Source organism: Ornithorhynchus anatinus, chromosome 14, assembly GCF_004115215.2.
Source record: "Ornithorhynchus anatinus isolate Pmale09 chromosome 14, mOrnAna1.pri.v4, whole genome shotgun sequence".
Lineage (NCBI taxonomy): Eukaryota > Metazoa > Chordata > Mammalia > Monotremata > Ornithorhynchidae > Ornithorhynchus > Ornithorhynchus anatinus.
Window position 1 is genome coordinate 29,192,350 of NC_041741.1, and position 17,799 is coordinate 29,210,148.

Consider the following 17,799-nt stretch of genomic DNA (forward strand, 5'->3'; position numbering starts at 1 on the left):
GTCCGGTCTGATCATCTGATGTCTACCCCAGCCCTCAGAACAGTGCTTGAACCAGAGTAAGCATGTAACAAATACAGTTATAATTATTGTGGTTAATAATAGGGTCCCCCAGGGTTCAATGCTAGGACCAGTTTTGTGTACCGTATTCTAAAATGATCCAGTAGAGGGAGAGTACAATGAAAGTTCCAAATTTTCAGATGGCATAAAGGTTTTCTGAGTGGGTTGAGAATGAACTGCAGGATGAGCTCATTAAAATAAGTGAGTGGGCAGAAAAATAAATTAGCTTCAATAGGAGCAGAGGCAAGGAATTGCATCTAGGAAGAAATCATTTAAACCACAATGCAAACGGAAGGGTTCTGAGCTCAGTAATAATTCAGGAAAGGACTGTTGGTGTCATTAATTGTTCCTTAAAATTCTCAGTTTAAAATATGGCAGCAGTCAAAAAGAAGAGCTCAGTTATGGGCATCAGGAATAGCATATAAAACCCAAACCAAAACTAAAGCCAGGTGCATTGTAGCTCCAGACTTAATGCACTTCCGGTCTCTGGACAAAATGATGCAGTAAAGAATTTTGGAGATGGGCAAAAAAGAGATGTTTAGACTTCTGAATGAGCACAGACTGATTAACTTACAATTAATCATATTTATTGAGTACTTACTGTGTGCAGAGCACCAACCAACGCTATGGAGAGTACAAAGTAACAGAGTTGGTAGACCCTGTTGGGGAAGCAGGATTGAATGGTCATATACAAACAATCTGGACAGCAGACTGGGGAGAGACAGGAGGAAGGGAGATTAACAAGGGGGCCGATGAGGTAGTCGTGGAGGGATAGGATGAGTGTTTGGATCAGCATGGTAGCAGTTTGGATGGAGAGGAAAGGGTGTATTTTAGCATGGGTTGAATGGAGAGGATTTGGTGACAGATTGAATACTCTGCATACAGTAAGTGCTCAATAAATATGATTGAATGAATATGTACTTTGAATGAGAGAGATGAATCAAGGATTATGATAAGGTTATGGGCTTGTGAGACAGGATGGATGATGGTGCTTTCTACAGTGATGGGAAAGTGAGGGGGGTTAGGAGGGCATATGAGGTGTTCCGTTTTGGAGATGTTGAATTTGAGGTGTTGGCAGGACATTCAAGTAGAGATGTTCTGAAGGCAGGAGGAAATAGACTGCAAATTAGGAGGAAGATCAGGCCTGGAGATGTAGATTTGGAAATCATCCACACAGACGTGATAGTTGAAGCCAGGGGAATAAATGAGTTCTCCAGTGGAGTGGGTATAAATGGAGAATCAAAAGAGACCCACACCTGAACCTTGCGGGACTCTCACTGTTAAGGGGTAGGAGTGAGAGAAGGCGAAGCCTGCAAAAGAGCCTGAGAGTAAAGAGAATCAGGAGAGGACAGCGTCAGTGAAGCCAAGGTTGGATAATGTTTCCAGGAGAAGGGGGTGGTAGACAATGTCTAAGGCAGTTGAGAGGTTGAGGCAGATTAGGATGGAATGAAGGCCATTGGTTTTGGCAAGAAGGCATTCTTCAGGCTGGAAATATAGAAGCTGATGGGAGTCACAATTGAAGTTTATAAATCCTGAAGGGTGTGGATAGAGGTTACACAGAATGTTGCCCACCAAATTTTACACCACCACTATGAAGTCCGATTGATGTTTGAACTCAGGAGATTTGAAATGATCAACAGGACACACTTCACACAGAAGGAGAAAGCATATGGAATTCATTGCCAGGAAACTGTGCAGAATGAAAATATTGTTGTATTTAAGAGGTTTGGATAAATGCACAGACAGTATGTCTACTAAGTAAAGGAAGGTTAGGAATTTGGAGGTGGGGAAAATTATATATATTAGATGGTATATCCATTACCGTTAGGGTGGGTGTCAAGGAGAGTGACTGTCCATTCTTTGTGCAAGTATCCAATTGTAAGCCTCAGAGGTAGAATACTCTTCTGGAATGGGCAGTTTGACTCAAGCACTGATGTTCTCAATGTAAGAGTGAATAACAAAGGTTATAGGAAGCAAGAGCAATCATCTGGTTTCTCCATGACAGTCCCAAAGTTGAGGTTTTCTAACCTTTGGTCTTTGTGGCAAGTGCCCAGCATTGAGTTGTGTAGTGAGCGTTTGGGGGATTATGGTAATAAAAACCCCTTTGGGTTCATGTTTACTTGGGAAATGGCACTATATTTTATAACTGCTGAGATGACATGTCATGACATTGAAGTCCACCCCATATGTCCCTGTGTTTCCTTTCATTTTAATGATTAGCCTGGTTAAACCTACAGACATTTTGCACCAGAAACTGAGTTGAAAGTGTGGCTAATTCTCATTACCCGAATCAACCAGAGATATGTGAGAAAGCGCTTAGTTGAGAAACATTAAAAATACATCTAAAACATTTTTACTCTGTTTATTCATAGATTAAAATGCCATAGAGTTATTAACAATTACAAACAACAAAAAAAGATTGTTTATGCATAAAACAGAAGCAACAAAGAGACTAAAAAAGCCATCTCATTTCAGAGTTTTAAACCAGTACATGGAATACTAATATACATATTTACATTACGAGTATATTATATATACTATATGTAATTTTGGAACCACAATAAATATCGAGAAGATTTTTAGGCACACAGCATAGAAAAATGCAGAATCTGCACAATTCTTAAGAGTGTTGAGTGACCCACTCTTATATCATCATTTCCACACTGAAAAAGCAAATATTTTACACAAAATATACAGCCTCAATTTATATAGTCCCAAGTCACTGAAGAATCTCTCCCACTCTCATCATTAATGCCAACCTTGCCCTTCTGATTCTATTTCTCTATACAGCTATTACATATGAAAATATTTTGCAGGTTTCTTCAGCTAAACTGCCTAGGATATCATCGCTAACAAAATTAAGTACAACTTATCTACATAACATTTATGTACAACTGTGCAGAAGTACACAGATTCTTTGAACTGCTTGAGCTCATTTTTAATACTGGGAAGTTACCCTGAAGGCAATATGATGACCTTTACAATACACCATTTGTGAACTGTTGATAATCTTAGATTCTGAAGTCATTACAAACTGAGGTAACACCTTTTTTTTTAGAGATAAAAATATTTTAAAACACTCTCAGAGAGCATTAAAAAAATCCTGGAAAAGATGAAAGACCTAGGTCATTGTAAAGACTTATTTGTAATCCCTTCAGTGCAAATGTAAACCAAAGATTCCAAAGGGAATGTCCGAGTTGAATGTATATTTTACTACCATTACGGTTAAAGATCTTAAAGACATGGAACACCTGAGATCGCACTCTAGAAAGTGAAGCCTATTGCTTCTCTTAGGAGAGCCAATGTTCAGTGATACAAATAAAAGCAAATGACTTGTCTTCAGCTATAAGTCAGATTCTGGCATATCTGGCATATCCGCCATTAGGTACCCTATTCCATAGCGTCCATTGGGAGCAGTATCGAGAGTTGGGGAACCGCTCTGCTTTCGGTAAATATTTTTACCAAAATTTGGAGAAGGCATCTCGCTTGGTATCTTCCCGTGGATAAGACTTGCATCGTCTCCTTCTAAATTTAAAGGCTCCTTTATGATGCGTCCTCTCTTGTAGGACACAGCTGCTAAACTTCCTGAACTATCATCTATAAGGTTGCAGCGGCGAACTAAGAAGACAGTCGGGACAGGAAGTATTGCCAACACCATTAGAGATATACACACTACCATTCCCCATGTAGGATAGTTCAGGAATTCCTCAGCAGCCTGGAAATGACAAGAAACCAAAATTGATTAACCTTCTCACCCTGAAATGCATTAAAAAAAACACCCCACCACTACATTTTCACTCAAATGTTGTATAATGACTTTATGGACACGAATGTAAATATGAAGTTAATTTTGTTGTAATCATTCCAGGCCACAGAAAGAATAAGAAGGTATGTACAGCTTCAATTATCCAGACAATTTGGGTGAAAACATAGGCTTTCTCCAGAAAAACTGAGAGAAATCTCTAGTTTTTCTAGAATTACCCAAAGTGATTATCAACAGGGTCAGAGAGTTTTCACTACTGTGAACTATTATATATGGAAAACTTATATGTCATCTATGTAAGAATGGATACACTCCCAGTGGTTGGAAAATGATAGTAGTAGCTAGGAATGTGTTTATTATTTATATGAAAAGTCATGTTTTTGAGTTATATAATGTTCTCTAAAAGGATAGACAGGTAGGCCTGAAAAATTGGTTTATAATTATAATAATTATAATTATGGTATTTGTTAAATGCTTAGTATGTGCCAGGCACTGTACTAAGCATGGGGGTAGATGCAAGTAAAGCTGATTGGGCACAGTCCCTAGCCCTTGTGGGGCTCACAATCTTAATCCTTATTTTACAGATGAGATAACTGAAGCACAGAGAAGCTAAGAGACTTGCCCATGGTCATCCAACAGACAGATAGTGGAGTTAGGATTAGAACCCACATCCTTCCTACTCCCAGACCTATGAACTAGAACATGTTGCTTCAAAAGACCAGTATGTCTTTTCTAGCCTCAAAATAACTACAAACTTTACTGTGGAGTCATTATGGTATCACAATAAAGTAGTATTTTCCTGCTATATTTCCAAAGCACATTATTTTAGTAACCAGATAAAATTATTATTGATAATGATTTTCTTAATGATACAAAATGAAGGTTGTTCTGCTTTAATCCAGACAGAGCAATCAGTGCTGGTATAAAAAGAATGAAATTAATTTATTAGATTACCATATTTACTCCCATAATTGCCTTATTTTTGCAACAAAAATGGGTAAGGCTAGTACACGAGGACATGAGAACTGTTTAGCAATTTAAGATAACAGTAAAAAACTGGAAAGAAAATTATTGAAAGCTGGAGGAAAGGAAAGTATAAGGAAGAGAAAGGTAAGAAATAACTTGAAAATGCATCTCATTTCTGTTGCACTCTCCCAAATGTGTACAGTAGACGATCAATGCTTTCTGTGTGCAGAGCATTGTACTAAGCACTTGAGAAAGTACAATACAACAGAGTTGGTAGATGTGATCCCTGTTCACAAGGAACTTAGTCTACAGGCGTTCAGTGAATTAATCATCCCTTCTTCTTCCCCTATGAGTGTGCCTGTTTCGAAGAGCAAATGTCCTTCCCCACTCCCCACCACAAGCCTATCTGAGTTAAAATGCTGCATTCTCACCCTTCTCTTTTCTACCCCAGTGCATACCACACCTTTTAGTTTTGTGGTACAAAAGATAATCTTTTATCCCCTTCTCAAAAAGCTTGGTGGAGAGGTCATAAAGTAGAGGAAATTGTATAAGCAAATATGGTAATTATTTTAAAATAAATTATTTTCTTTAGAACCAGTAATCATACTGGATCATTTCAAGTTTATAAATATATTTAAATCCCATCAAAATGTCTGAAAATTCATCTAGGAAGTCTGAAACCTAGAAGGGACCTGAAGAGAACACAGTTCATTCCCTACCCATAAGCATGTGATATCTTCTTTCACCCACCTTCAAACTTCACCAAAAAGCCACCTCCTCCAGGAAGCATTCCCAGACTAATCCTTACCTGCTTTGCATTCTATCCTATCATCTACTGCATGTACTCATGTGAGCGTCTCTTTATTTAGTCTGTTTTTAAAAATAGTTTAATCAGTTTTACCTTTAAAGGTAAAACTATCCTAATTCTACAATCTGCTTCTCTGTCCTTCCTTTAGACAATAAGATACTTGAAGACACATGCTATGTCTTCTGTTTGGATTGTAATCTCTCTAGCACCTAGAATAGTAATAGGTGTTAAGCGCTTACTATGTGCAGAGCACTGTTCTAAGCGCTGGGGTAGATACAGGGTAATCAGGTTGTCCACTTGAGGCTCACAGTTAATCCCCATTGTACAGATGAGGTAACTGAGGCACAGAGAAGTTAAGTGACTTGCCCACGGTCACACAGCTGTCTCTGCCCAGAGAAGATCTGTCAATAGGTATTGATAGTGATGATAATGGACATTTACTGAGGATCCACTTTTGCGGAGAGGATATTTATACAACCAAAATATAATTCTACCCCATGCTGGTTTTTGAATCTAAGGGTACAGCTTAGATAACAAGTAAACTAATCAGCCCAACGGGAATAATCTGAGTATTGTATGACCCTATACCTTGCAAGGAGTAAAATTCAGTCACTGTAGTTCTCCCTTGCAGTCAAATGTTGACAGTGACTGAATTTACGTACAATTACTTCCCATTTAATTTCCATGTACTTTTGTAAGACCATTTTTTTCTACATTTGTCAAGGTACCATGTCATTTAAGCCAACTCTGTCAATAAAAACATTTAACAGATCCATCCCAAGACCAATTCTACAGAACATAACTCTTTATGCCCCACCTCTACACATGTCATTGCCAACTACCTTTTGGATACCACTTCTCTTGTGGTACTTGTTAAGAGTTTACTATGTACCAAGCACTTTGCTAAGAATTGGGATAGATACATGTGAATCAGAGAAGTAGTATTATCTAATGGATAGACCACAGGCCTGGGAGTTCTAAGCCTGACTTCTCCACTTGTCTGCTGTGTCACCTTGGGCAAGTCATTAAATTTCTCTGTGCTTCAGTTAGCTCATCTGTAAAATGGGGATTAAATCTGTGAGCTCTATTTGGAACATAGACTAGGCCCAACTTGATTATCTGTGTCTACCCCAGTGCTTAGTATGGTGCCCAACACATAATAAGTGCTTAGTAAATCAGGGCTCATAGTCTAAACAAGAGAGATTGAATTCCCGTTTTACAGAGAAGGAAATGGAGGCACAGAGAAGCGAAGCGACTTGCCCAAGGTCACCCAGAAAAAGGTAAATGACAGAGCTGGGATTAGAACGTAGGTCCTCTGACTACCGGGCCTGTGCTCTTGTATTTAGGACACCTGTTTCACTTAAAGGCAGTTCTACCTACCGAACAGAAATGTGATTAAGGACAGATTTTTCTAGTTTTTCTAATCTTTCAAATGATTGTTAAGTACAACTTCTAAAATTGCAATTTACCTTATCTTCAATCCATGCATTATAGCCAGGAGGACTTAATCCCATTTGGACAATGCTAGCCACAAGTAGGGATAACAATACTAGTGGAGAAACGTATTTCCACATGTAATAATAATATTTATTTGGAGAAAAGCCCAACATATCCTTTAAGTCTTCCATAAACCTAAAGACAAATAAGATAAAAGAAACAACATTTGATCCAATATAAGTAGTATTTGACCGTCTAATTTCACTGAGGCAACAGAATGCATTACATTAATGAACCAGCATGTAAAAAGAAATGTAGAAATACAAAGGTTAGTTTTTTACCTCCCAAATAGTATAGCACTTTTTCTGCATTGCCTACATTTTTAGCTGTACCTTAAAGATGCTACTAGACAGAGGAAAAAAATGCTTTTTAAAGTAATATGGACATAATTTTGTATGGTGATTTTTTGACACTGCAATAAAGTGTCTGCAAATGAAATTTAGAAATGCATGTGCGGCACTGGCTAAGAAAATGCAGTACATGAATTTTATACTTTTTTATGGTATTAAACTCTTACTATGTGCCAGGCACTGTCCTAAGCACTGAGGTAGATACCAGCTAATCAGGTGGACAGAGTCCTTGTCCCAAATGGGGCTTATAGCCTTACCCATTTTACAGATGTAATAACAGGCACAAAGAAATGAAGTGACTTGTCCAAGGTCACATAGTAGACAAATGACAGTGTTGTGATTAGAATCTAGGTACTTGTGACACGCAGACCCCTGCTCTATCCCCTAGGCCACGCTGCTTCCTGTGTATATTTAATAGCTTGTCCATTAGCTATGAGTCTGCATATATAGGGAAAAACTTCAAATTTCTTCTCAAAAGAAAGTAATTATTCCCTTTCTTCACTGTTTACCATTTCCTTAACCCCTAAACTTTCTCTCTATACCTCCAAATTCTCTGATTCAGAATTCCATGTCACCCATGAACTATCTCTTGTATGGCAGTCAGGATGGTAAGAAAGAGAAGTGGAAGCATAGTAGGGAGACAAAAGGAATTCAGTGGAGAAAACTGGGGTGAAAGACTCATTCTTAAGTTCTAGTGGGATCCTATGGTATAGCTTAATTATTACTGCTCTCAGAATGGCATCCCTTGCTTGCTTAATCAAATTCATACAGGAGTCCGAATTTAGAAACTGTGTGGTCAGAGGACTATGCATGCAAAAGCTTTTCTTAGAATTGTTTTACTGTATAGGGAGTATTGCTGTTGCCGGTGGGAAGATATCCTAGGATTTTCAGACCTTGCATAAGGCTTAAGACCACTCGGCTCCTTCAGCACTTTTGAGCAATAATAGTCATCAGTCAGTGGTATTTATTGAGCTCTTACTAGGTGCAGAACACTGTATTCAGTGCTTATGTATTTTCTCTTTTGACTCTGTCCTGAAGGCAAAGGTCTTTGCTTCAATATTAACAACCACCCATTCCAGATCCGGGGCTTTCCCACTTTTCCACCTAAATGTTGGAGACCCCAGGCTAGGATTTAGGGCTTAAGAAATGATTAATGTCACAACCTGGCAAATGCATTAAATGCTTTTCATTTTGCTCTGCCAACAGGAGAGTAGAATGTTGTAGTTCAGAGAAAGCTTCAGGGTTCAATCTGGAAACTAGGAAAAACTGGGATCAGAGAAGGGGAAGGGATCTGCTGACAGGACTAGCCCTCCTGAAATGACCAGTAGGTGTTTTTCAAATGATTATGACGTTAATGGTGATAGGCTGACATTATCCAGAGGTCTCCTCAGCCATTGTGTTGTTTTTGGCTCACCCTGGGAGTTGAGCTACTCTTCAGTATTCATCGTTTCAAGCACTTAGTACAGTGCTCTGCACATAGTAAGCGCTCAATAAATACTATTGAATGAATGAATGAATCCTGACCTAAACAGCCCTGAGTCTCCAGAATGGAACAGGGGTCCAGAATTGGGTAGTTTGAGGATGATACTGTATTTATAAATACGGTTTATATGGATAAGAGGTAGGTGTCTGGCTTGAAACCATCACAAGAGGAGAATGATTAATACAGGCCTTCATATACGCAATCGTCTGAGCAGATCAGGTTAACTATTCTTATGAGTCTGGTCTCTGTTATCAAAGAAAGGCATTTGGTTAATTGCAAATTAGCCTCTGGTTGTTAAAAATTTCCACCAAATTGGGATTCTCTGTGTGGGGAGCTGGAATCTAGAGAGGCTGACACAAGGATGATAGGATTGTTAGCAGTAGAGAAAGGAAACATGGTGGCTGATGTCAGGAAAGGAACTGACTCTATTTCAGTGAGCATGACCCTCACACCCCACTTTTCTCTCTTTGCTTCCACTCCCCACTTGTTCCTGTTCAGGTTCCCATTCTCTTTCATTCCCAAATCTTGCTTTTCTGCTCCAGTCACTTCTTTCCTTGACCTCTGGGGTAGCAGGCTGAGAAAAGCCCATGGAGGGACTGAAATTTAGGTCTGTCTTTTGTCTGTCTGTCCTGCTCAAAAACATTTATTTCATGGCATTCAGTCACTGAATTGATGCCATTTTTTAATCTAATTTTGAGACTAAAGGGTTAATACACTTCAGCAACCTTGAAGAAATTCTCTAAAAACTAAGATTATTTACTACTTAATTTCCCAACTGGAGAATCCACCTGCCTCCAGAGAATTCTATAGTAAGATCAGGCATAAGTGGAAAATGAAATTTCCCTCCTCACTGTGATGAAATTTCCCTCCTCACTGTGATCAACTGATGAGGTCAAAGAATCTTCTAGTATAAGTACTGGAAATCCAAATGAATTGAAAGAAAACAGACATTTCTTACTTACTTGTCAATGCCATAAACACGTGCTATGGCAATATTCTCTAAGATGACTACAATTAACAGGGGCAAGGTAGCAGAATAGTCATCAAACATAGTAACAAAGTAATTTCCAGAGCGCTGCACAAATATCAGGCCAATGAAAAATGCCAGAAGACAACAGACAACTGCAGACAAAAAAAGTGACATGGAAAAACATTGTAGTCAGTCATCTATTTATCAGTGCCATCATGAAATAGCCAAAACATGATTCTATTTTAAATTCATCATTTGTTTTGTATCTAGATTTACAATGATTTTCCTTCTTATCCTTCTGACTTTTTCCTGCAGTAAATTCAAAATAAACCAACAGATTTTTTTAAAAAAACCCTTGAAGTGAGATTTCCAGTGATGCAAAACACTCAACCCTAACAGAAAGACAAGCAGGTGGAATCGAGCAAGACATTAAAAATTAAAGAAGCACTTCACGACCCCCAATATGAAATCATCTTTTTCAAATTAACTCAGACTTGCAGAACCTCACATCAATGCTTAAAGAATACAATTACATAGCTTTAGTTGTTGACAAATACCTAGTACAGTGTCCTGTACACAGTAAGGGCTCAATAAATATTATTTATTGATGGACATAAAATTGTTTATAGTCAGGGTAAGGGTGCTGGATGACTTGGAACAAAGCTGAATTTTAGGTCCCTTAGAAGGCCAAAAGGGCTTTCTGAGTTGCTCTTATAAGTGGTTCTAAGCAGCTATTTGGCTCAGAGCTAGTTAGAGCATCAAGGCAGAAATGAGGGAACTCAGTGGACATGTGAGGCTTACTGAGATTTCTCCTAACCCTGAAGGGTCCTAGAGAAGAGGGGAAATTTATGGAGCAATTTCTTCCCTACTGCAAGGTTAATCTGTCCCTTATCACCATCTAAATCCTTTCTCCTTATTTCAACTTAAATGACTACTCATCAGTGAAATTCGGAAAAATCTATGCTCCTGTGGGCATGGATCAACAGTGAAGGTGTCAGTATGGGGCTCAGCAGTTAGGTGGCAAGGTCACAGCTGAGGTGGGTGCTTCAAAGCCCTGTCTAAGAGGCCTGGATAAAGGCTAGCTAAGAAGAATTTCATGGGAGCAAAGGACTGGAAACACTACAATATCCATGGTGCCTATATATATATATATATATATATATATATATATATATTTGGTATAATTATTCACTCGTTCCTAAATATTGTGTGGACAATTCTTTGTTTTTTGTTTTGTTTTTTTACTTAACTGAAGAAAATTAGTGTTCTGTTGTATATAATAGTTTAGCGGCATAGTCCATCCCTCTCTCCACCCCTCTCTTCCACAGAAAAGCAAAAAATATCTGAAATAGACAATTGGTGTGTTCTTTTTAATGTGAAATATCTAGATAATTGCCTCTATTTTCCCATTTTGTAATTTTCCTTATGGTATCAAGAGTGCTTAGTCTCTTAAAACATTGTTTTCAATCAGAAGAATAGAAATATCTGTATTATTGTTGGAGCATCCAGGTTAGGTTGATGCTGAGGTCTCTTACCTGCTCACAACCTATCCCTTCCATATTTGCCTTGAACAAGTCTTCGCTTTCATTTCTTCAAAACTCTTGCTCTCAGTCCTTTTTTCTCCCTATTGTAATCATCAGCCCCTTGTTCTCCACTGGATCCTTCTCTTCTTCAGTCTTGCCAAAGTCTCTTCTGTACTAAAACCACTTTCTGTGGTTCCCATTGCACTCTCCATCTGTCACTCCCATTCCTGACCAAATATCTTGGATGGGTTGTATGAATTCACGGATTGAAATTCCTCCTCACCAACTCTCATCTTATTTTTGTGCACTGGATAAGTTAAAGTATAATAGTTTGCTCTCTCCCCAAACCTTTCACCTGTCTTAAAAGGTTTTATTTTTAAAAAATTTTGGTTGTTTTTTAAAAAATTAGTCAAAGGAACACCCACCAACACAAGTAAAAACTCACCAGTCAGAATTTCTTTTCTCACTTTGAAAGTATCAACGATAGGAGTGGTGATTCCTTCAATCGTTCCAAACATGCTGCCGAGTCCTAAATTTACCAGCATGAGGAAGAACATGACCGACCAGAAGGGTGAAGCTGGGAAATGTGTCATTGCTTCTGTAAAGGCAATAAATGCCAAACCAGTACCCTGAACAGCCTGTAGATAAAAATCAAAGCCACATAACAAATTTCAGTGGATTAGTGCTTACTTGACCTGGACTGGTCAATTGGTAAATTTTGCCAGTCAATCACAAATTGAATAACTGCATGAATACCAACCATAAACCCATGAAATTATTTTCTTAGTCACAGGACACTAGATTTAATGTGGCGATATGTATCCAAATTGCTTGTTTCTCCTCAAAGGACATTAAGCAAGACTTTACCATCCTCCCCCTAACCATTTTTGTGAGAGACCCCTCACTTTGTTTTTTAAGCTAGACAAGATGAAAAGGAAGTCCTACTTTTATCTTTTTATCTTTGGGGGACCATACTTTGTCATATAGCTTTTCTTTTAAGATCCTTTGCTAAGTGTATTTCCAGTTGATACAATTTCCAGCCAATGTAAAATGTTTTGCCTTTTTTCCTTCCAATTAGACTCACCAATAAGTACAAAATGTCAGAGTATTCATAACAAAGTTTTGAAAATTAGATGAAACATGGGAATGCCAAAAAGACTAAATCCAGGAGAACCTAAAACTCCCCAAGAGTCACTGTCTACCATTTCTCTGAGTACTTTTGCCTTTCTGTAATGAATGGAGCTGATGTATTTATTTCTCAATGATTACTTTAATTTGGCAACAGGAGGCAGCAGCATTATTAGACACGATTAATATCATTTGTAAAATTCTCCTGTCAGGAGTTCAGAGGAATTACTGTTTGTGATCAGTCCAAGCCTGTCTTTCGAGTGTAACCCCAAGCAGACAATTGAGTTCTACAGTTACAAAACTGACATCTTCTGAACCCTACCACAAGTTTAACAGGTTATCTGGAAACTCTAATGACTGTTGACTAGAATCAAACTTTAAGAAAACAGAATTTTCTGGAAAAGGTAATGTCCTATCAGAAAGTATGGACAGGACTAAGAAATCTTGAGGTGTAAAGAATCAATAACTTGCCAAACTCTTTCCCAAAAGAATTCTTGATTTTAATGCATTCAGTAACTCCACAAATAACCATTATATAGTAGTGAATCTACTCTAAGAATAACTTCTTTGATTAATATATTCATCACATGGATATTTTACCACTGGATTTTTCCCCCTTTGGAAAATCAGATGGAATCTGGCAGTAAACAGAAATCTAGTTTGATTTTAAATCTAACAAACCTCTTTCTTATTGAAATATTCATCACCAGCACACTAATGTGTCAATACTGCAGGCAATTCCATACATCTTTTTTTTTAATTAAAAAATCCATAATGCCAAACAGAATTATGTTATTAGGGACAATTGTGGAGGTATCTTGGAAGCTTAAAACTGTTCAAAAAAGCAAGAGGACACTTGTTCAAATTTGTGGTAACAAAAATTGCTGATTACATATTTATTTAAATCTGGTGGGGACCTATTTTTTATCTGAGTCATTAACTCCTCACACACCCTTATCATATTCTGAAATGAACAAGAACATTTCTGCTAAATGGTTAATATTTGAGTATAAAGAAACTGTTTAAAGTTAATTTTCAATAAATGATCATGGTATTTGTAATTTTAATTTGTTCTACTTTTCCTTGTTAGGACAAAGTGTGAACATATGCCTTTTAATTGAACATTAGTATTAGATTGGAAGATTCTTGAAGACAGTTATTATATATACTACTCCAACATACTACATACATTTTACTACAACAGTATGTTTCAAGTGCTTAGTACAGTGCTGTGAACACTAAAATTACTTATGATTGGTGGGTTGACTAATTATGAAATCGTGAAGACTGTAGACAAGATGAACACTGAATTGTAAATCATCAGCATGATGTTGGCAGCATAAATATTCCCAGTATATTGAAGTAAACTGGCCATTGATCTGAACTATAGAGTGTTTGTACGTTTTGTGTATCTTTGAATCAAGTCCTGGGGGGTCATGAACCTTATATATGTCTTCTGTTTTGTATATGTTTGGTGAAGGGTACATTTTGAAAATAAAATAAGTAATCCCTACAGTGTTGACAAAAGTGTTAGCTATCCATAGCAACAGTGATGATAGGGCAGAACAAAAACACTCTCTACTCATCAGGGACACTGAAAAATTAAAACGACAGGGATTAATCCTATGTGTAATTCCCATGCCAGAGAAAAGACAACAGCCTAAAAACAACAAAAAAGACAAAATATCACAGCAGCAAAGGATCTACAAAACATAGTTTTTGTTTAAGGGTTGAACTATGCCAATATCCTGCTGAAGAGTTCAATTTTACTACCATTTGTCAGAAAAAAAGAGACAGGTAGGGAGACCAGTAAAAAAACTATTAAAATAACCCAGTCATGAGCGATTAGGGTTTCTATCACAGCTATGTAAAAGAAAGGGAAGGGATGAATCTGTGAAATACTGCTAGATAAAATCACAGACATTAGAGATTACATGGAAGTCAATAAGAGAAACCAAAGATGACCACAAGATTTACAGCGTAAAAGGCGAATGATGGGGAAATTAGAAGTTGTTAAGGGTTTAGGAGAGAAGATGAGTTCATCAAAGCTTGAGGTAGAGGGATGTCCAAGATGTCAATCAATCCATCCCAAACTAAGCACTTGGGAGAGCACATCTCAACAATATAACAGCCATTTTCCCTGTCCACATTGAGCTGTCAGTCCAGAGGGGACAAAGATATTAAAATACATAATTTACAGAAAGGTACATAAATGCTGGGGGCTGGGAGGGGCTGAATAAAGGGAGAAAGTAAGGGTGATTCAGAAGGGAGTAGGGAAAGAGGGCAATGAGGGCTTAGTCAAGGAAGGCCTCTTGGAGGAAATGTGCTTTCAATAAGGTTTTGAAGGTGGGGAGAGTAATTGTCAAAAATGAAAAGGGAGGACATTCCAGGCCAGAGGCGGAACAAGGGTGAAGGATCGGTGGTGAGATAGGCAAGATCGAGGTACAGTGAGTAGGTTGTCCTGCAGACAGGAAGAAATGTGAGGCTGGAGGGAAGATGAAACAAAGGTGGGAGTGGGAGGTGTGGGATGATTGCCTATGTAAGCACAATCATGTAACCCTGTGCTAAAATATCTCCTTTTGGTCTGATGAATCCGTCGATGATGATTATTAAACACTGTGTACAGAATACTGAACTAAGCACTTGGGAGAGTACGATACATTAGAGTTGGTAGACATGATCCTTGCCCTCAAGGAGCTTACAATCTAGTAGGGAAGATAGACATTAAAAAAAATTACAGACATGGGGAACAACAGATTAGAAGGATATGTACATAACTGATGCAGGGTTGGGGACAGGATGAGTAACAAAGTGCTTAAGAAGTACAGACCAAGTCCACAGTAAGCCAGAAGGGAAGACAAAAATTCAACATGCATGGTCAACATAATTGGCAAAGTTTATCACCTATTTATGTACCCACACAAGAAATTCCACTCAGTATTAATCAAACAGATCTGGCAACTCTTATCAGAAACAACACTATGGTGAAACCTTGTAATTACTTGAAGAGGCCATTACTCAGACTGGACATATATCAAGGGAAGATATGCCAACCTCCACTTGACAAGAATTCCATCCCCTTCGGGAGACTGGAACTTGTTAGAATCAGGCCATAGTCTGATCAGACTAAATAATGTTATCTGGCTCCTAAGGAACCTTTGATCAGCGTGGGTACCTAGGACTTGTCTCGATTATCCTGCATAAGCACCACAATCCCTAGGCTGGCCCTAATTTCAACCTAACTTGAGGTTAGAGAGTAACCTCAGTGATATTCATTTTGAACGTGAATGTAGAGTCACCTACATAAAAGTAGTAGTTGAAACTGCAAGAAATGATGAGTCTCTAGGAAAGTGAGCTTAAAACAAATGGAAAAAGAAACCACAACAAAACCAGCAAAAAAGACATCTGTAATTTGTCTTATATAGCTATCCCACTGACCTTATTAAGTTCATCTTCAATTTTACAAGATTTAAGACCAAGAGCAGAAAATTCCTCATCTTTGATATTTTGAATTATGCCGTAAACTAAATGGTAATCTTTGGCAGTAATATCTGAAAAATTGACATGATGGGGGATGATATCTTGGCTAATATTGCCCACTTTCAAAAGCCTTAAAATCTTCTCCGAGTTTCTGAAAAATAGAACAAAACAGTGATTGTGATTGATGATTACTGTAGGTATATTCTTGTCAGTAAATTATGCTCACATAACATAAAGGAAATGAATATCCATACTGGGTAATGCATTTTTCATTTATGATATTTGCTTTAAAGCCCAGAACAGCAAACACCACCAAAGTTGCCAGGACAGAAGTGAAAAAATTGATAAAGGACACCAGGACAGCATCGAAATGGCAGTTGTTGTCTCTCTTGTTGTAGCTTGAAAAGGCAATGACTCCACCAAATCCAAGCCCTAAGGCAAAGAACACCTGAGTAGCGGCTTCTCTCCAGACCTTGGGTTCCAGCATTATTTCAAGCTGTTTAAAATTAGACATAATAGAAGTCAGCTGCAAGATACGGCTCTCTAGATACACAATGTGCAAAGATTTCCTGCAATGATTAAAGTCAAAAATCACATTTCTACCACAAAAGATACTGAAATATGAGTGGAAAGTGTGCAGTAAACTAAGCACAGGTACACTCAGTTTTGCCATACCAGGTATTATTCACTATGCAGTTTGACTAGCATGTGTTTAGGGAAATAGGGAATGTTCATCCCACAATGTAATTGTGTTTGATAGCGTGTGCCTGGATTCAGGTGAAATTGGGGGGGCAGGGGTAGAGGGTTTTGTGTTTGTGTGTGTGTGTGCGCATGCACAGTATCACAATGGGTGAGTTTTCCTTCAGTTGAAATTTTGCAAGATCACAGTCTTCAAGTAATAGGAGAACTGGGTGGATATTGTTGATTTCAGAAGTTAGGGGAGGCAGCATTGCCTAGTGGAAAACGTGTGGGATTCAGAATTAAGACACCTAGGCTCAAATCCCATCTCTTCCCACTAGCCTGCTCTGAGACCATGGGCAAATCCCTTAGCTCCTCCAGGCCTCAGTTTCCTCAGCTGTAAAATGGGGACAGATAGAGTGTGAGCTCCATGTGGGACAGGGACTGTCCGATGTCCTAAGTCTGCATTCTACCCCCAATGCTTAGCACGCAAGTGCTTAATAATTGCCATAAATGTAATTAGTATTATCTTTTATTCTGTCTCTCTATTCTCCCTATGCTTTCCATTTTTTGGCTCTGAGCAATGTATTTTCCAAACAAAATTAGTAAAATGGAAATTTAAAATGGGGTTGCCGATTATATTTTTTCTAATCATGGTGCACTCCATTTGCAAAATTCCAATGCACATCTAATATGAAAAAACAAAGATCAATGTTAGGTAGTTAAATAAACAAAAAACTTTCCAGTAAATCCAGACAGCCATGAATTCAAACAATTGCCTGAATTCATGAGCTTGATCAGCATTCTGCTTTGCTTTGGTTGTGGTTGTCTTCAAAAAAATTGAAAGAATGTGAATAATAGATTTCTTTAAATCATTGACAATGCATTCATCCAAGTTTAATACATCATGCATGGAAACTTTACATTAAGCATATCTGTATGTGCTTGAATGTTATATTTTAAATCTGTGATTGGAAATGAGGAACTACTCGGCAGCAGTATGCTTCATTTTTGTTCACTAGGTGGTGCCAAAATGCTTTTTTAAAGTACTGTAGGAAAATTATATTTAATTTCTAATCGGTTTTTGGCTATCGAC

At 38.0% G+C, this 17,799-nt stretch overlaps 1 protein-coding gene across 3 annotated transcripts in view; it reads right to left on the bottom strand.

Moving 5' to 3' along the window:
- Positions 1-2,403: 2,403 nt before the first annotated feature.
- Positions 2,404-17,799, bottom strand: part of SLC6A15 (solute carrier family 6 member 15) — a 36,506-nt gene continuing 21,110 nt past the window's right edge. For all 3 annotated transcript variants that reach the window (XM_029079502.2, XM_007670095.3, XM_029079503.2), the window contains 6 exons: positions 16,280-16,521; positions 15,984-16,176; positions 11,863-12,055; positions 9,887-10,046; positions 7,064-7,226; positions 2,404-3,772 (listed from right to left, as the gene is read on the bottom strand). In XM_029079502.2, coding sequence (XP_028935335.1) covers positions 3,401-3,772; positions 7,064-7,226; positions 9,887-10,046; positions 11,863-12,055; positions 15,984-16,176; positions 16,280-16,521 — 1,323 coding nt within the window. In that variant the 3' untranslated portion in view covers positions 2,404-3,400. The remainder of the gene's footprint in view (positions 3,773-7,063; positions 7,227-9,886; positions 10,047-11,862; positions 12,056-15,983; positions 16,177-16,279; positions 16,522-17,799) is intronic.